General features: G+C 37.8%; 1 protein-coding gene across 1 annotated transcript in view; it reads left to right on the forward strand.

The window, feature by feature from the left end:
• Positions 1 to 25,636, forward strand: part of CDK5RAP2 (CDK5 regulatory subunit associated protein 2) — an 84,854-nt gene extending 59,218 nt beyond the window's left edge. The window contains 14 exon segments of the mRNA XM_074923664.1: positions 243 to 475; positions 3,181 to 3,229; positions 4,006 to 4,190; positions 5,320 to 5,445; positions 9,742 to 9,858; positions 11,753 to 11,942; positions 12,157 to 12,278; positions 13,658 to 13,906; positions 15,581 to 15,664; positions 15,790 to 16,049; positions 18,342 to 18,488; positions 20,523 to 20,661; positions 24,042 to 24,088; positions 24,974 to 25,636. Of these exon segments, the coding sequence (XP_074779765.1) occupies positions 243 to 475; positions 3,181 to 3,229; positions 4,006 to 4,190; positions 5,320 to 5,445; positions 9,742 to 9,858; positions 11,753 to 11,942; positions 12,157 to 12,278; positions 13,658 to 13,906; positions 15,581 to 15,664; positions 15,790 to 16,049; positions 18,342 to 18,488; positions 20,523 to 20,661; positions 24,042 to 24,088; positions 24,974 to 25,033 (2,008 nt within the window). The 3' untranslated portion in view covers positions 25,034 to 25,636.
• The last annotated feature ends 833 nt before the right edge of the window (positions 25,637 to 26,469 follow it).

The raw sequence follows: 26,469 nt of genomic DNA on the forward strand, positions 1-26,469 counted from the left end.
TCTGCCTGCCTTATAAATGAAGCAGTTAAGTGAAGGATAATAACCCACAAGTTATGCCCATAAATACAAAACTCAACAGTTAGAGACAATACATTTCTCACTGAGGCTGTAAAAGCATTTTAAAAGAAAATTGAGTCACATAAAATTATAGCTTAGGAATATAAGTTTAATTCACTTTTTATTTATATTTAAATGTTATTTATGGTCAGAAAATTACTTTAAAGATAATTTCATTTTCTCAGATATGATTCATTAGTTCATTCACAAGCTCGAGAACTGTCTGTTCAACGCCAGCAAATGAAAGAGATCCACAGTGGTTGTGTTGCCTACCATCAACATCTGACGAGCCTTATTAAAGCTTTTGAGGAACTGCTTCAAGCCAGTGATGTAGATTATTATGTTGCTGAAGGCTTCCGTGAGCAACTGAATCAAAGTGTACTATTGTTTGAGAAGCTAGAAAGGAAATTCCTCTATGGTAAGTAGCAGTATTTTGGGCCTATTGTCTGAGATACGTTAGCGTTCTTGAAATTTGAAGGTTTGGGGTTTTTTCTTTTTAATGAAAAGGAAGCTTTACTTCCTCTTGATTGCTTTTAAATGATTTATAGGGACGTCTGTCTGAGAAGGTTAAACTTTAGTGCTCCAACAAGACAGGATTTTACTTTTTTAGCTGTCCTCTGTGTTGACACCTTCCATTTCGATTTGTTTGTCTTAGCACTTACATATTTTAACTGTTGAAAATACAGTGGCTGTAGTTTAGTAGAAGTTTAGTTATAAGTAGGCTTCAGGATTTTTTGTTGAGCCTAAGCATTGGATATCTCCATTGAAGGGTTCTCATGGGCACAGCTCACAGGTGTTTTTTAACACAATCTGTTTAACTAAAAAGAAAAAAATTACAGATTCCTGAAGCTTTTCCCCTAAAGCGCAGTTGTTTGCAAGAAGGGTAAATGCAGTGCAGAGATCTGGGCTGTGCTGTTAGAGTGAAAGAAGAAATTATCATCTAGTTAGTCCATCTAGGCAATTTTCTATGGCCAGTGCAAGGAGTCCTGCATTGGACAGTTGGAAGATAATGCCATGCTGATTTGCACATGGATGATAGTTCTGTAGAAATAACACAAGTTAAATGGTATGCAGGTGTAAAATCATCTGTCACTGGATACATCAAGAAAAAGAGTCATAGGCTTTATGGAGAAACCCACCCAAATGGTGCACATAGAAAATTAAAATGGGGGAGAAGAAAGGGAAGATCTATCTGTTTAAAATGCAGAGGAGAATAATTCCTTTCAGAATTTTGAGTAGCTCATGAATTTGAGAGACTGGTGTTGCAAATCAGTGTGTATTTGATGGTTCCTGTAGGGCATAATAGTAGAACAAGAGCCTCCTGAGCAGGAGTCCTAGAAGTCAACCAGTTGTCCTGGTGTTAGAGATAGCTGAGTGCTGGATGGAGTGTTACCCAGGAAAGGACACTGTAATGTGTACCAGTAAGCAAAAACCCTTTTAATTATCAGTGAGAACTGACACATTGTTTGAAAAATGGGAGATTACACATCTGAAAATGCTCTTGTCCTTTGACTGTTTATCCCAGTTTCCCCACCTGTTGTTTGGCAAAGCATTAAGTTGGAAAGGCAAAGCCTTAAACGTCTTAAGAAGTAGGACCATATCAGATGTATATTCCTAACATTTCTCATTATTTTTCTTAAGAGACCTGCGTCTTAGTGCCAAATAGTCTAGCTAGTGCAGAAAAGCATGCTGTCTTTCATAATGGGGAGCTAAAATGTAACCATGTTTTGTAAAATGAGCATCAAAATCAACTTTTGCCACCTGAAGTAAGAGTATATATCATGCATATTGCCTTCAGTCCATAGTTTGAAAAAAGCACCAAAGTGATAGAAAAGGAATGCTAACATGAGTGAAATTCAGCCAGAAAGACTTTCCTGTCATTGCAATTGTTGCTCCTTCTGACCCAAACAACTAGCAATACTTCCACACATGTCAGCTGCAAAACTGACATCTTCAGCAAAACACTTGAGATGGCCTAAAATAGGGACCCCAACAGGGCAAGACCCCGACGTCTTCCTGAAATTGGCTCTAGAAGATCACTTTGTTCAGAAACATTCAGGGCCCAGCCATACGATGAACTGTATTCTGCCTTTCATTAAAGATAGTGGCAGCATGTTGCAGTTTCGATTGCTCATATAAAGGAGTTGTATATGAGAAAAAGGTATTACGGCTAGTATGTCATACAGTGTAATAAAAGATTGAGTGTATTCAATGATTTCAGTGGCTACAGAGATTCCTTGCATTACAAATGAGAAGACTGTGTAGTGAATAAACATTAAATGCCTTTAAACCAACAGATGGTATCCTATATACTATGAAAAGTCACTGACAACCGAGACAATTCAATATATCTAACACAATGGTGTTGCATTGAATCACACATTAAAATAAAATGATGTTTGTAGGGTTATAAAGAACATCCAGCGTACTAAGAATTGACTGTAAAGAAGAAGCATAAACAACCGTCTGTCTCTGCATTTCCATCCTGACCTTCAGTTCATTCCCCTGAAATTTCAGCTGTACAACTCTTGCCTGCCACTTTTGCTTAATTGCACAAAAATTTTAAAATATGAGGAGCCAAGGTGACACCATGAAACTCATATTTCTTTATTCAAATTAGCGTCTGAGTCCAGGTCTCTTGCACTGAATTGTATTTGTGCTCATATACTCTACCACTGGGAATGCTGCAGGCAAATTCCTGTGTATGTCCCTTTATTCAGGATAACTGGTTAGCCTGACTCTGGGTGGACGAAATCCAAGTGTGACGGAATTGGTTTTATGTAATTTTTATTGAAGAAGTAATGGCATGTACCCCTAATTCTTTTGCCATATAGCACAGTATTTTACATCTGTATGCTAACTAAAACATCAAGGCTGTAAAATCTGGCACCTGTGGTACCTAGTAATTTTTCTGAACTCCAGAGAAATCTATTGCTTTGTTGCTGGGCTATAAATACTTTGGCTCGTGTACAGCATTTGACACTAACACACAGTATGTTGAGTATCTGTTGACTTCTCTAATTTCTCATTAATTTACCATTCTATATTTAAACAGTTTAAGATGAAGGGGAAAAAATTCTAATTCTCAATATCTGTTTTTAATCAGATATTTCTGCTTTGCAGGAGAATCAATAGGTACAGAAGTTACTATTCTTTATGAATTAGCACAAAGGTAAGATTGCGACTGGATGTTTATCAAACATATGTTTGACAAGTTGATAAGGATGCTCCATCCTTTCCCCTGTTTTACTTTTTGAGGGCTTTGCTTATGCTGCCTGTTTCATCAATATCCATTTTGTTAATAGAATATCCATAGAAAACACACTAAGGCTTTTTTCCCCACTTCCCATCAAACAGCCGAGACACTGAGAGGAAGCATCATGCTGCCAGGATTGTTCCTTTCATGAACAAACAAAATGTGTGCCATAGTACACTGTTGTGTATGTTTAGATATTACCCTAATTGCAGCTGGTAGGAGGGATAATCCACTACCTTTCTGTTTCTGCGACCTTGGGGGCTGGCTCAGGATCACTGAAGTACAGTGCGTTGAAGTTCGTTCTCAAAACACCCTTATGCTGAAGGTGAAGAGAGCAGGTGTTGTTATGCTGCATATGTTGGTTTTATGCCAGCCTGGGATTCTTCTGCGCTATCAGAAACCCTTAGCTGCCTGCTCAAGGCAGCTTGAGGTCCCCTTAATGCGAAGGTGGCTGCCTAGCACTGGAGTGTGAACACTAGGCTGGAGGTCCGTTGATCATTCCTGGTGACTTCAGTGAGGTCTGAATTTCAGTCTTGATATATACCGCTGATGCATAGTGGTTTCTCATGTTCTGTCACATAAATTCACTTGTTTTACCTGTGTCCTGTAAATTTGACACCATGGTCACTGTTCGTGCTTCCAAAGTAATAAAATAATTTTTATGTTTTAAAATGTTTTGTTTGGCACAAAAGGGATAATGAGAAGAACACCACAATGTACCAGCAACTGAAGGATGAATCACCTGTACCATCTGCTCGTCATAGCTTGTCTGACTTTGATTTGTCAGAAAAGTCGTCTCTTGCATCACCTGAGCACAGGCATGACCTAGAAGGACAGCACGGCACACTGGCGCTTCTGCCAAACAAGTTTCCCCCAGGTAATTTTTTTCCCACTGAAGATTCGCTAGATATTGGGAAAATGTGATACAAAAGACACAAGGGAACTAATTAAGAAATAATGAAGAATGTTTGTCTGCTTCAGCTTTCCAGTATCTTGCATAATCATTGCAATTTCGGTAATAAGGCATACAGAGATGACAACGATTTGAACTACCTCCCGTTTGAAACAAAATTAACTGTGTTATTTTGTGCCTTTGTTGTTTTAGACTATCATCTTTTACAGTACTCCAGACGGTCTTTAAATAGACAAGTTATAAGGGGAAAATAGACAGTTGTCAAGAGATTATTACATTGAAAAAGAGAGATTTTCTAATTTTATAAAAGCCAGTGTTGTGTTTCCTTGAGAATTGTAAGTGCTGCATAATTAATAAGTGGTGTCATGTTTGACCTGGATAGTTTCACTAAGCACAAGTGATGCTTGCAGTAGTTTGTTATAGGCAGCGATGAAAATTTAATAGCTGAGATAGCATGTACTGTTCAAGAGAAAAATATTGCAGGGTAAACCAGGAGTGTATGACATGGATAAACTGACAAATAAGATAGTGACAGTCAGAACAGATAAGTTCCTGAGTAAAGCTGAAACTTACAGCCAATGGAAGAAAAATTGTAGAATGGCAAAGCAAGAAGGAAAAGGTACGGTAATGAAACTTGATAGAACAAATTTATTATGGTATGCATTGTGTAAGTCAAAGTCAAATTTATGTCTGAGTTACTGTGGTAAGCTTCCTATTGTTATAAGGAAAAATGTATACTATTGGTGCGTTGAGCCTGAATGTGAAGCTGCATTGCAGAACTTTGGATTCATTTCCCAGTACGGGGAATGTTTTAACCAGATAAAATTGTTATCTACTACAGTTTTGTAGGAAGAAGAAATTTAAAGAGTCTTACAACTGGACCACTGTTTAAGTTAAAATGTACTTTTCACTAAATGAACGTTTTTTGGGAACTATATGAAAAAAGAGTGTTGTGGAGTCAGATATTTAATGCCTGCCACTTTGAACAGCTCTGTATAATTTTTTAGTATTAACACACATTAGATTTGACAGGAGAAGATAGTGTAAAGGAATACAATCATTTAAATAAGAAGTGGTCTTTTGGTTTATTTAGAGTTATTAATGGAGCATCTGCAAGAAATTAGAATCCTGAGACAACGTTTAGAATACTCCATAAAAACTAATGAGAGATTGAGGAAGCAGCTTGAGAGACAAGTAACAGACAAGGAACTAGATCAAGGTAAAAATTTCTTTCATGACAAATTAAATTCACCTTTCCTGCTTTAAAGCCTGAAGGATCAAATGCTGCTGGAGATGTTTTGTGTGCTTTTTTTTTGACTAAATCCCACCCATTTACAGCTGGAAAATGATGTGCCTTTCTCAGAGTACTGCTGCATTCCGAGCAGTATGTCCACGCTGCTTGGAGAGTGGCATAAATACAGATCTAATGTGCCTCTTCTTTTCCTTGAGTCCATTGCTTGAAGTGTACCAGTACCCATGCACAAATCTTTTATGGGATACTGGTACACACAGCCTCAGACCTACAACTGCACATATTGTGAAGAGAGCAGGGCTACCAGGTAGTTTTATGACATTTGGTGATGATGTCGTCGAATTTCATGCAAAGAACTGAAAGACCCTTCTAGTTCTGTTGTTGGCAAACAGCCTGCTACTTTTTTTTTTTTTTTTTTTTCTTTTTTAAAATTTCTTTTGTGCCTTTGGGATATCATTATTGTTGTAACGGTCTTGGATTTTAGGATGTCATCCTCTTAATTCTCCGTCATGTCCAGCCAGGGACAGTTGCAGAAGAGGAAGCCCATGTTATCAGTGTAATTTCAGTGGGACCTGGGCCCAGTATGAATACAGGAGGAGGTGCTTTGCTCTAAATCACATTGTTGCTATTGATCCAAAGTAGGTATTTTATGGAATTAGCTTGCCCATGCCTACTCGGTGTATGCCTGGAGTGGTCAGTACAGCACCACTGCTAACAGGACTATTGAGATGCCTTCTCTGAATTTTTCTGACTGCTTTAAAGCCAGCTTATGTTTATATACAGGGACAAAATATCTGTAAGACAGAGCCTAGGCCGCAGTGTTCAGCTTGTCATTTGAATGGATTGGTGTGATAAATGTGTTCTACACAAAATGACATCGTGAGTTTTTAATGAGAAATACCTGACAGAAACTGATGGAAATTTTAACATAGAGTTGGTTTTCATTCCAAACTCTAATATAAAGCAGTGGGTGAAAAATACTAAAAATAGATATGCAAATTCAGAGTCACTGCTCTCTAGTGTTTAACCTCTTTTGAAAGCCAAGTTCTGTGATGTGTTCAAAACTTTTCACAAGGAGGTAGCCAGACTTCATTAAGGATACTTCTGTAGCAGCTTTCAAGCACACCGTACCAGGCATGCTTTCCTACACTTTACTCTGTTCTTGCTCTCCTTCCCACATTTCCCCCCATAGGACAGTTGATTAATATGCAATATTACTCAGACTGGAACCAGGCAATAAATACATACATGCTTTCCTTTTACTCAGTTTCACTAATATTGACATTAGATTCATTATGTTTTACATCATCCCCGTGATCCATTTCTGTTGTTGTTTAAATGGAGACTACCTGCAAATGGCAGTTTGCTTTCAGGAATAATTTACAGTGATGGAAAGGTGTATAAAAAGCATCCATTTCATTCATGAAGTATTTACGCTGCTGGAAAGGCATACTGTTCTCATGAAATAACCACACTGAAACACTTCCAACTCTTTTACAGCTTCATAAAGATTCTGGCAAGGGCATACATTAATGCAGTGAAAGTATATTTTCTTTATAAACTGTCTTATGCCTTCCATCTGTCTTCTTGTTGCCTTAGTGCATCTACCAATGCATGGAGGAGAAATTTGGAAAAGAAAGAAAAAAAGCAACTACCTGTTAGAGCAGCTCCTTATTATTACTATGTTCTTTCATGATTCCTGTTTCTCTGTTTTGAAGATCTCTTTCATGTTATCAAATATGCATATTCTCTCTTCTAGTAATAATGTTACTTTTTTTCCCTAATAGATGGTCTTTTTTTGACTTTGAGTGTAAAAAGAAGTTCCTAAATGAAGTTGAAGTGGATTTTAGCTTTGGGAGACAATACTTCAAAACAGTTTTTTTCCTTAATATCCTTAGTTTGTTTTCCTTTAAAAAACAAAACCAAGTTGTAGCATATTTAATTGTTGATGAGCCTGTTAAATTCATGTGATATTGAGTTGTTTGTTCAACCAAAGTTAATGCATAAAATTATTCTTGTCTGATAAATATTACATGGAAATATATATACACATATGCCCACTATTTTTGCCATGCTATTTTTGATATTTAGATTCTCTAAGTATTTAAATGCCTTTGGGCTTCTAGTACTCTATAAATGACTCAAGTGCTGGTAATGACTACATCGTTACTATAGAGCTGAGGTTTGCAGTGCAAGTAGAACTAAAATAATTGCTTCGATCATTTCAAATGTTAGGCTTCAAAATAAAGGTTTAATTTTGAGTTTCATGGGTATCAAATGTTATTAACAGCAGTTAACATTAAGGGGTTTTTGTTTGCTTTTTTTAACCCATAAGTAACCGATGTATTTACTCAGACTTATCTTCAGCTCTAGTATGCCTTTATTTTGCTTTACCTGGGAATGAATATTTCCTTCCTCTGCTGTGATTTTCAATAGTGCCTATCTTTCAGTCAGTGTTTCCTTTGAAACCTTCAAGGTACGCTTCCTTAGCACTCGCTTTTTCAGCAGAAAACATAATGAAAACTCAAGTGTATTGCAATTGTAGGCCCTGATGCTTCACTTTACTCTGGTTAGATGGACCTTTGCATCTATGGAGAGTGTAATTGATGTCAGCAGGGCTCTGCACAGAAGTAGTAGTCTCAGTAGTGGGTCAAATTGCAGGATTGTGGCCTTATTACCACTGGCTCTACATTATCCCTTATTATGTAAGATAACTAATAGTTATGTTCTAAAGCTTTTCAGTAGAACTGTGATAGCATAACTTTTCAAATAGGATAAAGCTGGGTGATGGGCAATAAATTAAATTAGAATCAAGATGAGACCATCAAGCCTTGCCACTTCAAGTTGAATTGCTTTGTTAAAATCTGAAAGGAAAAAACCTTTTGAGTTCACATAGCTACCTCAACTCTTTAACATATAGATAGTAAAATGCCATTAGTGCCAGGCTTCTAGAGCCTTTGAGTCTTTCAGTAACGACAAGAGGTGCATATCATGGCACACTACATCCCAGTTAGGTAGTGGGTAAAAGCTTCAATTGGGATTACAATAAAATGAGATTACTCAGAGGAAGTGCAGCACGTCAAATTGAATTGAACTGCCAGAGCTGAAAGGCATACTCCTCATACATTCAGCTAATTTTTTTGCCAGCTGGTTATTTCTCTATTAACCAAATAGTTGACACTCATGTAGTTATCTCGAGCTTTAATGCGTAGGGCATACTGGGATGAGAAATACTTGTAATAGTAATGTTAATTCTGGTGGGTCCTGAAGTGTTTTACTGAATATAAGCAGGTTATAAAGAGCAATAACAATCACTTGACTTGCATTTCAGAGGCAGCCACCTTGAGAGTGGAATGTGGCGCTTTTCAGGCTGTACTGTAACATTACACATCATTGTGGGATGAGTAGCATAAATACAGTACATTATGAAGATTACCTAGGCTGGAATTTGACTGTCTGGATACACTCTTTAACACTTACATTCATAGGACTAGCGCAGTAAGATCTTCAGAGTAGGATTCATCACCCATAAGTTTCTAAAAGTTAGACATCTAAGTCTGTGCCAGTTACCCAGAGCTTCTCATGGAGGCGCTGGAGAGAAGTACATCTCTGCAGAGGACAGGGCATCTCGTCCACAGAGAGGGGTGTAGAGGATACGTTGGCTGAGTCTCTCTCTGGAGGTGCCCGCTTCTCCCCATGACCACTGATGGTTGATAACACTGGCTCAGGTATCTCAATTTTAGACACAAGAATTTAAGAGGGATGAATCTTTATCCCTGCGGTCATGGCATGGTAACAAATCTATTACCAGACTATTTATATTACTTCCTGCATTAACCACCATGGATTAATCAGTAGTATCTAATGGTCTCATTAAATACAAGAGTATTCAGCAAGACTGAAATATATGATAAACCTTCCTACAGTTTAAATTATTTTCAAAGAATAGCAATGTCACAAAATACTCCTGCATTTTGTCCTGTTGGAATATTAGTTGATAGGTAAAGACTGCCAGGGGTAATTTTGCAATTTTGGTAATGGTTGCCCAGCAATGAGAGATACTTGTGATGCAGGGCTTTGGATTACTTGGCATTAACCTGAACTGCCTTTTAGTCTGTAGGGATAACCTTCAAAATATATAGGGGAGAAATATCTTTCATAACATGTTTTTCTGCAATTTTTAAAATTGTTCTTGTCTGGAAAGTTTAATCTTTAATGACCTAGAGATGACTCATAAATCATCTTTTATGTATATATTTATAGGTTCTGCAAACATTTTTATCCATGGCTCAGAGCAGCATAATTCCCTGACTTCTGAAATACATTTCCTGAGGAAGCAAAATCAAGTTCTGAATGCAATGCTAGCAAAAGGATCCAGAGGTAAAAACGTAAAACTGTGCTTTACAGGAGTAGGCTGCAACTCATTCCAGATCAGAAAACAATAAAATGTTAACAGTCCATTCATTAAACTGACTTAACCATTCTTCCTATCCCTGAAATTCCATGCTCAACTGTAAGCATTCAAACTGGGGTTGACAGTGATAAAGGAGTAGCAGTAATGCTCCTTCTTTCTGTTTATTTCTGGCATTTTCCATTTGATACTCACTTCTACTTCTCTATTCTTCTTTTTGCATTCCCTTCTTTTTATACATTCTTTTTCCTCTTCCCCCTCTGTCTTTTATCACCATTTTCTTGCTCCTTTTTCCCCATGTGTCCATTCTGAAGACTTCTTTAAAAAAAAAAAAAAAAAAAAAAAGCCATAGAATAGCATTCTTGCTGAAAATGAAACCATTCAGGACAGAAGAGTTGCAAAGAGAAGCAAACTAATTACACTTTTCGTTCTGAAGTCTGCTGCAGAGGTTTGAATGGACAGGCCAAATCATCTTCTTTTTGGAAACACTTTAGAAGAGGACAGAGCTGAGGGAATCCATTTGGAAGTAATTGTAATCTCCAAGATTAATTTTAAACTTTCCTCATTTTCACACCTCCGAAAAGAGAATTTTAAAGTCTTCCCTCTTTTTTTTTTTTTTTTCCCCCCAAGAAAACCAACAACTTGCCAAGTAGATTCTTAAAAGCAGCTTAAGCCACAATTAGGTTCTAAGTCTCTGTATTTTCAGACTGTGTAAAAGCACTGATGCTTCTTCCAGAGGCATGCATTCTCTCATCTGTTTTGGTGCATCTTGGTGCTTATCACTTTGTTCAAGTTCTACTTTTTAAATTAATATATTCACGCTTTTGTTTGTTTCCATGGTTGACAATATGATCTGATAATATCAGGGTTCCTTTTTTATAAGAACCATAATGAATAGAGCATTGTTGCCCTTGTGTTTTAAAATAACGTCGGTATCTCTGGAGTTTGTGAGCTGCTTTTCCTTTTATTCCTGGATGCACTAGAGAAAGCAAAGCCTCTTGGGATACCTCCTGCATGTTTTGGTCTCAGGTACTTTCTGTCTGTAGTCTTAGCTTTGTCCTTCAGTAGTGAGAGGCTGGTGACGTGCATTTCTAACAGCACGTGGGGATTACCATTTTCATATGCTTTCAGCAAGACTACTGTAGATGAGGGAATGATTTTCTAACTGTTGGGAGATGGAATGTTTCCTCCCTACTGTTTCTTTGCCAAGGCTGCATCCTCCTTTTCCAGTGCTAAATGTAGAGTCACAAAAAACTTGGGGTCCCCATAAGCCTCTCTGATTGCAGCTGTCTCAAAAGGCTCAGTTGCCCCTATCAGAAATTCCTTGTCACAGAACCAGTCTGGGGAAACAGCTTGTGCCAAGGAAAGAAGGACTGATGTGATACATTGGGCAGATGAATAGGGCTGGGAAGGAGAGGACAGAGGGATTTCTGTGACACAAAGGGGAACATGGCTGTAACATGCCCTAGAACAATCCCCCTGAGTTCTTTTCTTTCTAAAGAGAAGTCAAATCCATTATTTTGTGAAGATTAGCAAAATTAATGTGCCTGCTTTGAGATCCTGCTGCCTCTAGTTGTCGAATACTATCCTTTTGACCAAATTCCAAGAGGTGTTGAGGACATTTGGCATATTGGGCTGTACACAGGTTTTTACTGAGCCTTTGTGAGTCCTGGGGGTTAAATGTTGCATGTTACAGAAAATGCATCTAGCAAAAGTCATTAGGAGATTGAAATACTGAAATCCTAAGACTCACAAGAGCAGCTGTTATTTTCTGACAGTCTCTGAAAAAGCTGGTTTTGTTAAAAAGCATAGCTTTAGTGGGTTGTGGATGTTGCAAATACCTTGTGTTTCATCTTGTTTCAGATAAACAAAAGGAAAATGAAAAGTTAAGAGAATCTCTTTCTAAAAAGAATGCAATCATCGAGCATCTTCATGAGGATTATGAATGCATCAAGAGAGAAAATGAAAGGTTGCAAAAACAAATTGCTCAAAAGGAAGATGAAACCAGATATCTGACATGTCAAATTTACAGCAGTCGTAATGAATTAAACAGGTATTGATTCTGTCCACATTTAGGCATTCATTTAGAGAAGAAAATTGTCAATGTGACAAGCATGTGTTTAGCCATAGCCATTAACATTAATGAGGTGCACAGATATATTGAAAAGGCAAAGGAAGAATTATGGAGGAGAGGGGAATGATTTTAGATTTTGAAACAAAATATAAAAAATTAACTTTTAACTTAGGCGATTATTGGGACTTAACAGGTTGCAAACAGAAATTAATGTAAAGCAACGTCAGCTCTCTGAGAGTGAGAAGTTACTGCAGTCACTCCGAACTGAGATGAAGGTTTATGAAAAGTTGGAAGAAGCAAGGAAGAAGAGGACAGGTATGAATACGCAATTGTTTCTATACCCTGAGCCCTTGCAACCCTTCCCTCTCTGAATATGATCTTGTCAAAGGATGGTAGGGCTAGGTCACTGTTTCTTTGTTTCTGCTATGCAAAGTAGAACTGACAACTTGATGAAAAAATGCCACTTTTTACTTAGGAATGTAACTGCGAGGTTGAGATGTGTGATATGTTCTAACTGGGCACACCCAAGTTTCCTTTATCTTTTTAGCTAAGCTAAAAACAAATATTGAAGATTCAGTGGCTCAGGCTGGATAAGCTTATTTACTTGTCATCTAAATACATGCTGCTGCATCCTCACAGGTAGTGCTTACTCAGGTAGCTTGTGCTTTCTCTTGTCTGAATATGAGGGCAGTGTCTTCTCCCTAGGGCTGAGGAGAAGTGCTGGCACTGCTTTCTGAATGAGACATTTAATAATTTCCTGTCTGCTTTTCTGTCATTAAAGGCGAGGGGTAGGAATGAGACTTAGTTGAGATCTTCCTACCCCTTTTATGGAAGCTGTACTACCACACGGCTGTTGGTAGTGATAGATAAAAAAGTGGAATGCTGGTCATGGCTGCATACCTGTTACAGGACCCAGCAAAAATCTTCCATTGGAAGTTCATGTAAAAGTTTGGATTTTTTCTTCCTGCTACTCTAAGTAATATGCCCTGCAGTCACTATTTGATGCCTAGCTGCAGCAGAAGAGCCCTGTTGGCATAAGGCTTTAAGCCAAAGTTGACTCAGGGATATCAGTAAGTCTCCTTGCAGAATGGGCGATTTAATTAGAGAGTAACAGCACCCTCCTCATGTAGTCGAGCCCCTTCCCACTGTCTGGAGAAGAGTTTGATTTCAGCATGAAAGAATACATGGAATTGTTTGTGTACTGACCTCCTTCTATGGAAAAACGAACACAGCCCTTGCTTTTTTTCAGGTTCAGATTTGTTCCTCTGGTTGCCAGGTGATCACTATTTTCTTTTTTCTTCTGTGTATAAAATTAAACTCCCGATTCTACTCCATCCCTCCTCCGCACTCCAAGATTACCCATTTCTTTTTCTTTCCCCAGACTGTGCATTAATGCACTTCAAATTCTGTAAATACTTTTAATTCTCTTTTTATTATATTTTTTTGCTTTTGGCATGAGACTTATTAGCTTTTATGGACAAAGTGAAAAATAATTTTCAGCTCTTTCAATCTTTTGAGGGTAGAAGCAATTAAGACATGCTTTTTTTGTCAAACCATTATCTTAATGCTGTTTGTAGTTAATTCTTAATATTGAGGATAACACTGACTATAATTTACTTGCTCAGCATTCTGCTAATGGCTAATATTATTTTAATTGTTAAAGATGTTAAGTGTTTCTTTTGAAATTGTCTCAGATCCCAGATGTGATGCATCAGAAGAATTCCGAAAAGATCAGAATAATCCACTTGACTTACACGAACTGTTGACTGAAATACAGAGTTTGCGAGTGCAGCTTGAAAGAAGTATAGAGACAAACAAGTCTTTGCATGAAAAATTAGAGGAGCAGCTTTTAAAAGAGAAGAGAGAGGAAGTGGGATCAGTGTCAGCTGTAAATATCAACTATCTTTTCAAACAAGAATCTCAGCAGTCTGCAGGAATGAATGGTACCGTGTCATACGTACTTTTGTTATACTGTAGCACCTGTGCCTTGTTCTTTAAAGATGCTCTTAAGACCTTACACAACATCACCTGTAGGTTTGGGAGCTGCCCATCAGCCTTTCAGATCCTTTTCTCGTTAGAGCTATTAGTGCATGGAGAGGTGAAATGCACACTGCACTGTCTCAAAGCCTCCAACTGTCACTTCCTTTTCATTCAAGAAAAGCATTTGCAGACAGTCTCTGGGATGGAAGGATGCCTACATTAAATTGCCATAAATTTTGCTTACCTGGGATTTTTTTTTTTAATGCAGTGCTCTGTAGCATTTTCTAAGGGTGAGTATGTATTACTGAGGAATGATCAATAACTGCACTAAAAGGTCTTTGTATAAATCAGTTGTCCCCTTTTTGCCCTTGAGGAATATTTTACCTTTATTTCAATCACTGTTAAGTGATACTGTTTTAGCAAATCAGGAAAAATGTAGTGTTTATGCTCAGGGTTAGATTATGGTCCCAATATAGATGTACATGGGATACAGAGGGCACAAGCATGTTCTTCCTTGCTGCTAAAGTACTCTGCATAACAGCTTTCCATACTTCCAGCATAAAGCCACCTCTCCTGCTGCCTGTACATTGTGTTATGGGAATCAATAATAATAATAATGCTTTTTGGGTCCATACACTTCACCTGAACGTGCCTAGTAGCTAAATCTTAGGCAGCACACAGAGCAAGCAGCACCAGCCAGAGGGTTAGCGTGAGAGCTCGTGAGGCACAACAGGGTGTTTTACCACCTTCCTTTGGGGGTCCATCATGTCCAGTCAGAATCACACTTCAGCTGAAGTACATAATGAGCATAACTAACTCTGTGGTACTTTGTACAAATAAGAAAGATGTTGAATGTAGCAAATAACTTTGCAAAAAACAATTGCTACCATACTCTGTGCACTTTATACTTGAACACTAAATTACTGTCATGTGCTGCATATGGGATGATTCCTTATGGCCAGTCATGATCAAGTAGGTGTGGAACAGCTGTTGTGGGAAATCTGTACCACCAGTATAACCAAATTACATTTGCTCCTGATTAGTTTCTATCTAGAATCCTAGATGTTGCTTTTGATCTGCATCAGGTAGAGTAGATAGGAGCTGGAGAAGCTTGTATTTCTTTAAGAAAATGGTGAATAGGGTTGTAATAGTTTAGTCGGTTTAATATGAACCAGAAAGACTTCTTGAAATGTCAACAGCTGAATTTGTTAGCTTTTTAGATGTACTGTGATAAGTCTTTACTCGTAGGTACTTAAGGAATTTGGAAGGTCTGAAGAGGGGGGCTATATGGTCTTTAGTATGGTATAGCCCTGGAGAGTGTCATACTTTCTGTGGAGTTAATGGGAAGCTTATGTTTATTGATTAAAATATATCTTAATCAGGGTGTATTTTAGATTTTCTGACTATGACTTGATTTTGGGAGATATCTAGAACTTTGGATAGGTGCTAAAAGATAAATGTAGGTGAATACTGGAAGATACATGGTATGGTACTAGAAAATTAGCTGTGTTTCCCTCCTTCCTGAGTCTAAGTGCAGCATCAGCCGAAAAAAAGAACAGAAGTAAAGCTAGGAAGTTTTTTTTAATGCACATTAACTTCTACTGATAGGCTCTTCCTTGTCTCATTTTTATATATAGAAAATCTTTGCAAATGCCCTGCGGCCAGCAGAAACATTTGTGAGCTGCAGAAACATGGACACTGTATTTCTCTAGCACAAACAGGTACATCCAGAAGTATCTTAAATGTACATGTTATCAGTATCCCAGACTTGCTGTTTAGGGGAAGTCTAGTGTCAATTAATTCTACATGTAAGGATGAAAAAAATTAAACTATTTTTCTGTCCCAGGTACGCATTCAGCCTCTAAAGATGATTTAGACAGCGCTTCACACTGCGGTAGCACTTCATCTTCCAGTACAGCATGTACCCCTCGTCTTGTGCCTGGACATCGTATGTGGGCAGACAAAAATGGGCGCCACGTTCTTGGCCTGATTGAGGATTATAATGCTCTGCGGAAACAGATTTCAGAAGGGCAACAGGTTTTAGCAGAAATGGAGATTTCTTTAAGAGAGGTCACTGGTACGAAACTGCAGGAGCCTGGTATAAAGGTAAACAGTGAAAGCTGTTAAAGGATGGTGAATTTTACCTAGATGTGCAAAATGTATAGCTTACAGAAACAAGAAAGTAGGTTGGTGGTGCAGCAGGCACTGACTGAATAACTCAGAACACCTCAACCTTGACAGTCCAAGTTTCATCTAGATGCAGGCACCTATTTGTGATTCTGGGTTAATGAGGCTATGGATAAATTAGTTAATTCTAGTCCTTTAATAAACAATCTCACTTTTACTTGCAACTTCAAATGAATTGAAGCTACTTGCTTTTACTATGGAAATTGGTGTTTGTGACACTGGAAACAATAAAGCCAAACAAAACCAACAAAAAACCCCAGGAAACCCCAGATAAAACTCTAAAATGCTTTAGAAAGGGCTTAAACTAGGGGTATGTATCAGTAACCTAAGGATAAAAATAATTAAGGAGATTTTTCTTGTATTTCCTGGGTTTATCCCAAGCCTTCATTATAAGACAGCTAACAGAAATCTGATACACTTATTTGTATTCAGCCCTTTAGTAACACCAGGTGACAAAGGTACATTAATGATTGATGCATGCTAATGAAAGTTGTTTCATATTAGGGAAGCTTTTTAATATTTTTACACTTCCTGGTATCAGTTGAACACTTTAGCAATATCAGTAGCTAGTCTAGAAACATGAATATCTCATTAATGATCAAATACTGTCTTCTAAGACATAGTGTATCATCCTTTCTGCATCATGTGTGACACAGTGATATCATGGTGCTTTTGCTGTAGTCTTAAACATAGTAATTCATAAACCAATAAAATGTTTGCCTTGTATTGAATAATGTCAGTGCTTTTCCTCTAGAAGCAGGAGAACTACTAGTGTTTACCTATGCTAATTTTTTCTTATTTAATATTGTTAACTTCTGGATACAGTTAATGCTAGCATATTTGGGGTGGACTGAATAAGATCTGCCTTATAACCTTCAACAAGAAGGGAAGGAATGATCTGTACATGTCTGTGGCACCTAATAAAGAACTAAGAAACTCAAACCGCAACAGGAGAAGCTTGGATCAGGCATTTAAAACAGCACCCCAGTGGTAAAAATAATGAAACACTGGAATGGAGGCTGCTCAGAGACACTGCTACTGGAGGCGCTTGTAAGAACAGATTATATGAATATTTGAAAAATTATATGTAATGCTTTCCTGCCTTGGAGTGGGGAAAGTAAACTAGGTGACTAATGAAGGTCCTTTTCACCCCTATGATTTTATGATAATATAAATATAAAAAAACCCATGCTCACTGCTCTTCAAAAACCAGAAGGTCTTAACTGCATGGATAGTTTTGCGCTGCTTATTTTTCTAGTTATAATTAGTAAAGCTGTTGAAGATGCAGTCTTCAACAATTATGAAATCCTTTTTGTGGTATCACATGTGTGCTCACACAGTAAAATGGTGTCTGAATGACACTTAAGACTCTCTGAAGTATCATATATTTTCAAATGACCTAGTTAAGATACTGATAATGACTGAAAAAGTAATCTCTCTAAGTTTTTAACTTGTTTTGTTGGTGTAAAGATGAAAGCAGTAAGTTTCACAATTTGCAGTTTTCTATCAAGCTTTACATCACTGAAGTTTCAGACTACTTAGGAAATGGTATGTTTTATGTGACAGGAGGATTCTGGTTAGATAACAATACTAAATAAGTATTCAAATGATATGCTGCATGGGGCAGGAACTGTGAATGCTTTTCTTTCATTACCCTTCCCCCTTCTGTATCACCATTGCTTTGGTAATTCATTTGCTTCCCTTGCATTCTTTCTCTCCTTTATTTCACATTTATGCAATTTTTTCAATTTGGTTTTCTCATCTGTCAGCAGAGGAAAACATTTTATGTGTGTCCTGATAGTTATTTTAGCATTAAATGGAACAGTTTAAAGGGTCTGCTAAGGAAGAAACATCTATATTGCTTAAATTGATGTCTGTAATCATTTGACTTTCAAATAACATGACACAAAATGCAAATAGAGAAAGAAGAGAGTTGCCAACTATTGCCGTGTGGCATAGCAAATCTAGTAAATATAATCTATTATTAATCATGGTTATTGATTAGGATGAATCCCCTCCCTCCCTGAAATTCTCAGATAATGCATAATTCAGCAGTCTCTGTAAACTAATAAATTAGCTTTTGTGGCACACAATAGCTGTGTACATCATCTTAAATATGAAATCATACCAACTGATTTCAACCATTAATTAAGATTACATTTTCATAATGTTTTAAGCATCAAATATAATGTTTCTAATCCTATGATATAGGTACCAGACCAGGCATCACTGCATAGCTTTTCTGCAAATATTCACACAGTACAGCAGATTTTAGAAGAGGCTGCACGTTTACTGAAACTTCTGTGGAGAGTTTCCCTTCCACTGAAAGCTGTACATGGTACTACTCATGGCACTCAGGTACTGTTAATGTTTCATTTGTTGGTGTTTTTTGATGTGTTTTTTTTTTTTTTTTTTGTGGGGTTTGGGGGTTTTTTTTGAGTGTTGAAATATGTCAGGGAAGATGCACCAGTTAGGAACATGTCATTTGAGGAAAATCTTTTGAAAATCATGAACTCAGGATACCCAGTCTCTGGACACATGGATTTAGTTAGCTCTCATCACTGAAAGCAAAGGCTGAATATGTGCTGGCTTTCTATCCTGGTCATATTGTATACTGGGGTGTTCATTCACAAAATACTTGGTATTAAAGATGTACTCTGTAACCTGTTACATGATATTCAGGAAACCTAGGCAGGTGGCAAACGTTACATTTCAACAAGAAAAGATTTGGACTTCTGTTATAGAATCAAATTCAATTTGATTATGTATATACTAGTAACAACAGGAACTTCAGCAACTTTGTAATCTGAGCTACATTTTCCTTTTATGTTTTTGATGCCTGAGCTGTAAAATAGGATGCTTTTTTTAAAGTGTGACAAAACCCAGAGACAAGTTTTATAACATTTTAACTAAAAAGGATTGCACTATGCAAATGAATGGAAGTAAACTGAATGAGGAATGAATTATCTATACTGTCATAATACCACCACTCAGTAATGAAACTGTTTCAAACTCTGGCTTTAAAATAAATCTAAAGTGTTTTCACTGAGGTTTTTGTATGTTTCTTAAGTGAGGCAGGATATTGCTGGCAAAAAAACAACTTTAGGAAAACAAACATTTTATATATTATTTTAATAACATTTTTGTTGTTGTGTTCTAGCATCCTTAAATGTGTAAAAAGACAAAAGCAGTAAGAACGAACTGTGCTGTCTAATATACTTCACTGATGTTTCAGCTCCCTGTTTGGGATGTCTTGACAAGTGTGTGTACTTCCATTTTTATCCTTATGTGTATATTCTATATAGACAGCCATATGTTGGCCTGGATTGCAGTATCTGAACGTACACTCACACACGGGTTTTTCAGTGTATGTGTGATGCATCTAATGCTTTCCTGTCATCTTGATCTAAACCTTCTTGATCTTGATCAGTTCTCAAAATCTGGCCTTAACGTGTGGGGGATCTGAGTTCCCAGGACGGCACCTAATTAGAGTCTAATAGAATCTTTTCTAGAGATTTTTTTATCCAACATCCTGAGATCTTAAGGACATTAGATTGCTTCTGATATCTTAATTGCAGTATATGAAAGAATATCTCTTGAAGCTTGATTCTAAAAGATACTGAGCACTCACTGCCTTCTCTTCAGCCCCACAGGAGTTGTGAGTAATCAGTTCTTCTGAAGAGCTAAATGATAGGGGCGAATTCCAGAAGATGCTATTATTTGACAAGTGGCACAACAAGAAGAAAAATGTACAAGCTTAAGTTTGCATGAGGATCCAGATCGGTGATACTCTCAAACTGTGTCAGGGCTACTCATAGTCTTGTTTTAAAAGATACTAACAATAAGTTAGTTGGAATTGGTGGTGAAAACTGAATCTTAAATAATGGTACTGTCAAATAATTTTGCAATAAAACTGTCCTGGTCATTTGTACAGTGCCTTTTAGCCCTTTGACAGAGGCAGTATCATCTATTGCCAGAACACCGGCGAAGGAAGCTGGAAGTTCTGAACCTGGCAGACAGGATATTTGCTGATCCTGTAGCACTGCCCTGCCTTATATTTTCTAGTTGAGGGGTAAAAAAAAAAAAAAAAAAAAAAGGAATGGAAGTTTAGAAACAAAAAATAGACACTGGTGTTAAGACTTTTCTCAGACTAACAGAAAAATTAATTTCACTAAAAGCCAGCTAAGAATTGTAGTTGTCTCTTGGCAGCTGTCATAGAATCATATGTCATCAGGGATGGGATTGTAGAAGGACAGGCACTCAGGGATGTTTCACTCCTTCAGGTTGTTTATACTCTAAGGAAGCCTGAGGGCTTTTGTACAAACGTATTTAGCAGTTCACAGTGTACAAAGTACTTTTTATATTACAAGATATTTTATTCTCTAAATTTAGGATGAAGGAATGAAAGCAGAAATATTTAGATTACGTAAGAAACTGTCTGAGCAAGAGAAGAAGTTACACAGTATAGTGAAACGCTTACATTCCACAAACCAGCTGAAGGAAAACATGGAGAAAGTCATCATTGACCAGTGTAAGTCTATGCTTTATTACTAGTTCTTATTTTATCTTCATAGTCTGTGACTACCTGTAAAATTGGAGAAACAACAAAACAAATATAGGCATCTGTTCTTTTGCAGTTGCTCTGACTGGTGTTTCTTTGTGCACTCTCAGTTAGTGACAAACAGTTCAGGAGGTTCAGACTGTACAGAACTGATGGAGCTTCATTCAAATGGAAGTTAGTTCCCCAACTACAAAAGGCTGCATAGAATATCATGAGCAGCAGTTCATGGTTCTATACAACCCACTGATAATGTGTCAATCCATGCATCTGCCACTAATTGCCACTAATTACTTGAGTGATTCCATTTCAGTACTGCCATTCCCCAAGGTTTCTATCCTACAGCAGTTCCTGACAAAGGCAAAGTTACTATTGCTATAGACCATTCCAGCTAAAGTTTTTGACATTGCCCTTCTCAAAATTGTGATTTTGCCACTGTCTTGACAAATGTGGAATTAGGCTTTTGGATTTTCGGAGGCGCCTGTCTCTTGTGTGAATCGCACTAGATGGCTGAATACTGGGAAAAGCCAAAGCAGCAGCAAAGGAGATTTGTCACTCTACACCAGACTGAGAAGTGCAAGAGATCAGAAGGCTCAGAACAAGGGAAACAAAAGCTTGCTATGAATAATTTTTTAAGAAAAAGTGGGACATGCTGTGAAAAGATATTTTACCCTTAGCAGCTGTATCTAGAAAATTATCGAAACATGAAAACAAGTGGGACATGGGCTGTATTGTAGCTGTGCTAAGCCAGGTGTCTGTTTGAAGAGATCCATCTCTTCTGCTTTAATTGCTCATCAGAAGAGATTTGAATGGAGCTAGCCTGTTCTCTTCCGTCATGCTATGACAGTATGTGTATTGTGGGAGGAGGATTTAATTTTCTTAAAAATCTATCCTTGCCTTCTCCTGAGAGGTGGACTAAATGATTTGTTAGTCTATGCTGGAATGGCACTTTTGTTATCAGTAGTTCATCTAGACTGTAAAATGTTACACTTCATACAAAGTTATGAAAATGTCCATAATACCGTAAGTTACTCAAGTTGTTTAAATGCAATGTAGAGGAATAAATATTTTCTTGCTCAGTAGCCTGTAATTTTTATACCTAAGGTACATGTATCTTCTATCTGCAGATTTATTTTTTTTAAGTATTTATGGCCTGGTTTTTGGCCATTACTTTCAGCATTGTTACATTAAGTGATGTACAAGTTACTTATTTTCTATTCAAAATTATGTTTTGTTCAGGTTTTAAACAGCTCAGTTTGGGCTTGTCATATAAAAATCAAAGCTGTTCTATTATGTCTGTCCAAATAATATCCCTGGGGTCGATTTACTGGTTTAGTTTGGTCAGTTCCTGGTCCCGGTGCCATCTCAGACATCATACTGGATAATTTCAGTAAGGCTGGGCAGAGCATAAATCTGTAACCGAGATTTTTACCCTTATGGCCACAATGTTATTGCCACAGCCACTCCACCCACCCATATTTCAGAAAGAAAATAGTACATCTGCCCCTTGTTTTGCTCACTCCTTTCCGGGGCATTCAACCTCATCTGAACTAGGGCCTAATAAAATGAAGCCTGTATTTTCTGAAATCTCCTTAATGCAAAGTACTGCCTGGCTAGCAGGAGCTTTGCTGTTAGTGTCACATCCTCTAAATTCTCTTCATGTACTGAATTTAATATTTTTGATTTAGAAAAATCTAGTTTGCCAGGTGAAATGAATTTACTAGCAGAGTTCTTTATGAGCAGAGAGCACACAAAGAGCTAGATACGATTTTCTGTAAGTTTCATTGATTATGGGAATTATGGATGTCAAGTTACCTTTGCCTTAAAGAGCAATTTTAGAAATGTTTCTAAATTGCATCTGTACACAAATTCCTGACCAAGCATACAACAAAACTGGTGGATCATATGAAGCTGCTGGATTTTGTTAGGATGCTTACACTTGTGTTTGGTATTTCCTCCTTTCTCCTTTTGCTAGTTAGAAAGCAAAGGCATTGCAGTAGGTGACCTTGCCTACCTTAATTCTCCAAATATCCTGTTAGCTGGCCACTCCACTGAGGATATTCAGGTTCCCTCTGTTATTTAGCTGAGCATTCCTAAATATATTTAGAGGCAGAGACTGGAACATTCTTGTGGCTCAGTCTTCTGTGTGCTTTCTCTGGCAAGAGAACTCATTGCTTATAAACCTCATCTGAACCTCTGAACATGTAACAATGCAGTGCCAAATTGCAGTAAGCTGCCAAGGGTATAATTATCTCATGACAGCTATACCCTTGGAGTTGTTGGGTTCTTATTATTGTAATGAAAAATCTTTATTATGGCTAAATTGTTTATTTTTGAGACTGGAATATTAAATTGGTACTTGTGAATGGTATTTTTCACCAGTTACGGAGCTGACACAGATTAGAGAATCACATATTTAACCTGACATTTCTAAATATCAGTTTTGTTTAGAAGCATCCCCTCCTCCGTTCACAGGTCTTGTGCTGTCCCCACAGAGGCAAGCTAGCTGGATGAATAGAGAAAACTTGGAACCCTTCAGAGCAAGCCACTGACATGATTTCCCCCAAGCATATATAGGTTGCTCTGTCCTTGAACTGCTGGAGGATCTGGCTGACTTCTTTTGCCATCTGTCCTCTTCCAGCCCATTGTCCCCCATAACCTCTACACTGCACAATTTTTCTCCCCCTCCAGCTACCTGCCTGCCTCCCCCAGCCCGAGTAATAATCAAATAACCTAATAGATCAAATTATAGTTAGATCATGCATCATCCCTCCTTAAAATTAACAAAGTCTTCCTTTGATGGCTTGGATCAAGGGAGCTAAGTGATCAGTATCTCAGGGGGGTGTTCATATCTGTGATGTTAAATGCAGTGATGAGCTATGTGTGTTTTCACATGTATTGTTTGTGGTATGGTAAAAGAACTTTAAAACCACGTCCCTGATGTTTAGATTTGAAAAGCAGATGATGTGTTTGATGGAACATAGGCCGGGGGTAGGAAATGGCATTTCAGTGGTGGCGTTGCTTCGGACCTGCCCTGAGGTCCTGAGCGGCTCCCTCCTGCCCTTCCCTAGCGCTGTCTGCACGTGCAGTGTTGCCCCTTCATCTTGGGTTGTTGCAGCTGGAGGTTTGTCCATCAGCCTGAGCTGCTGAGCAGGGCTCGGGCAGGAGTAACAGTTCTGGGCTTTTGTGACTAAGAAAGTTGAAGTGGTGGTAGGGGGCTGTGTGTGATTGTCTGGTCGTGGCCCATCCTGTAGCTATGAGTTCATATTTTATTTCACATGTGGTCATAAAACTCAAATACAGGGAGTGGAGAAAGACTGCAGTATTCTATTTAATCTCCTCTTTCTTTCCAGTGGTTTTAACTCATGATGTCTTGAAGAAGGCTAGAGGAAACCTGGAAGTAAGTAAAATTTTTGCTTGCATTTAATTTCTTGGCATATACTCATTAGAAATACACGTTGCCGTGTCAGTAGTATTTTGCAGAATTAGTCTGATTTTCTTTATGTTTGCTGCCTAACCAAGTCTGACAGCAGTTTAGTATGATAAATATTCTGCAATGTTTGATGTTTGAATTAGAGTTTTATGACTGACCATGTAAACAGCTAAACCCTCTCCTTTCTGATGCTTTCCCTAGATTAATATTCATGTCTGTCATCTTCTCCAGTAGTTTATTTTCTGCAGATCACAGTCCAATAACCTGTGTACTGAGTAAGTTCACAAAAGGCACCCTTATTTAAAGCTTCTGTATGTGTTAATAAGTGGTGGTGCTTTTTTTAAAATATAGACCCAACAGGCAAAGCTTTTGCAAACAGCTATTTGCTAATGCAGTGTATTGAATTAGTTTGAGTGTTTAAGTAATCACTGTTCAGATTTGATTTCTCCCAGAAGGTTCAGATTTTACTCCCAGAGATGTAATACACTTCTTGACTCCTGAATCCCATCCTTCTCATACCCCTCCACTCTGGATGATTGTACATTTCCCTTTCTTAAATTTTCCTCTAACCTTTTTCTGTGACTCTCTTCTCCCTTACCCCCATCAGCAGTGCTGCCTTGAACACTTCCCCATGCAGATGCTGTACTCTTGTCTCAGCCCTACCTGAGCTAGAAAGTGATGATATAAAAAAGTCTTTCTGCTTAAAGAAGTCTTAATCACTTTAATTTAAAGATCTGAACACAGAAGCTTGTATTTGTAAATCCTTTTGCAGCATTATGGCCCAGGGGTAGAGACAAATTGTCTGCATTTGAAGTACTGTAAAATAGAAATAATTATTGCTTTTCTAACCAGGTCCCACCAGCTGAGAATCAAAAATCACCTTCCTATACCAGCAAAAAAAGGATTCTCTGAAGGAGAAAGTTTGACTAATAGAGACTGTTCCTGTGATTGTTGTTTGCTTCTTTATGCCTTACTATTTATTGATGTAAAAATGTTTGTTCAGCTCTTTTAATGGAATCAGCCTTTGACCAAAAAAAAAAAAAAAAGGACAAAAAAGAAAAAAAGACATCTTTTGGTAAATAACTTATTTAACTTTTTCTGTAATGTAAAAGATTGTTTTTAATATTTATTACAGAAGCAAGGTACTGGAGGTATTGAAGAAAAATCCAGATTTTTTTTAAACTTGGCTCATTTGAAATTTTATATTTGTACTTGTCATGTTATAAAACTATTTGTTGTTACAGTCAAACAGGTCCTGAAAGAATGAAGGATGTGATCCACCTTCCAAGCTGTTTCTCTACTGCTAAAAGAATGTAGGTTAAAAAAATAATAATTCTGCCAGTTGTCATTGTTTTGTAGCAATGTGAGAAATGTTCAATATTTTAAAGCATTTTAAACATATCTGGAAGATTTTTCTGGAAGCTGCCTGATGCTGAGCTTTCTTATTGCCCTATTAAAAACTTAGATTGATGCTAGGTCTGAAAATGTTACTTAGAATCAGACAATTAAAATGAAAAATAGTCACAAACGTGTTTGTGTTTTGTTTAAAACATCAGACTTTGAGCACTTACTGAACAAAGAAGTGTTTGTTTCCTGAGTTCAACTAAAATGAATCCAGCCCTCCTTGCAGCATTTGTAGGGCAGAAGTGCTGGTCCTGGCTAAGTGGGGATGTTGGAAACCTGCTTTCAAGAAGCCACAACCGAAAGCCCTGGTGCTGTTGTCAAAATGTTAGTGTCCCCCCCAGCCCCCCTCCCTCCCAGATAGTGCCCAGAAGGCCCCCAAAGGGACACAGCTGAGCAGTTAGGAAATCCATTTTGTGCTAAAAGCTCTGAAGAATGTTTCTTAAATTTGAAAATATCTTTTTACTCTGAGTTTTTATCTCCCCCATCGATACATGTAATAGTGGTATTTTGGCAAGGCCAGAGAACACCAACATAAAACATGACTTCTTGTGCTCCCCCCAGCCCCCCTGGTGCCTTTTCAATTTTCTCTCTGGTTTGAGCCACCCAGCACTCGGGTTCCTCAGCAGAGCTGACTCCCTGCAATCTGCCCTCCCTGGCACAGAGTCAACTGGGAAAAGAGCTTTGTTTAACCCTAACAAGACCGTAATTTAAAGGATTTTTTTGGTTACAAAAGTAGATGTTATGGTACAATCCTGGCTTTGGTGAACTGAATGAATTTCACAGTGTGGTGTTTGTTGTTTTTTTTTTCCCCCCAAAAAAATTGATGATGTTGCCCTTAGACAAGATAACTCACCCTCACCATCCCAGAAGGTTGGCATCAGGCCTGGGACAGCTCAGTGCAGGATTGTGGTTATGTGGGTCCTTGGGTATTGCACTCTAGGGAC

Source organism: Athene noctua, chromosome 20, assembly GCF_965140245.1.
Source record: "Athene noctua chromosome 20, bAthNoc1.hap1.1, whole genome shotgun sequence".
Taxonomy (NCBI): Eukaryota; Metazoa; Chordata; class Aves; order Strigiformes; family Strigidae; genus Athene; species Athene noctua.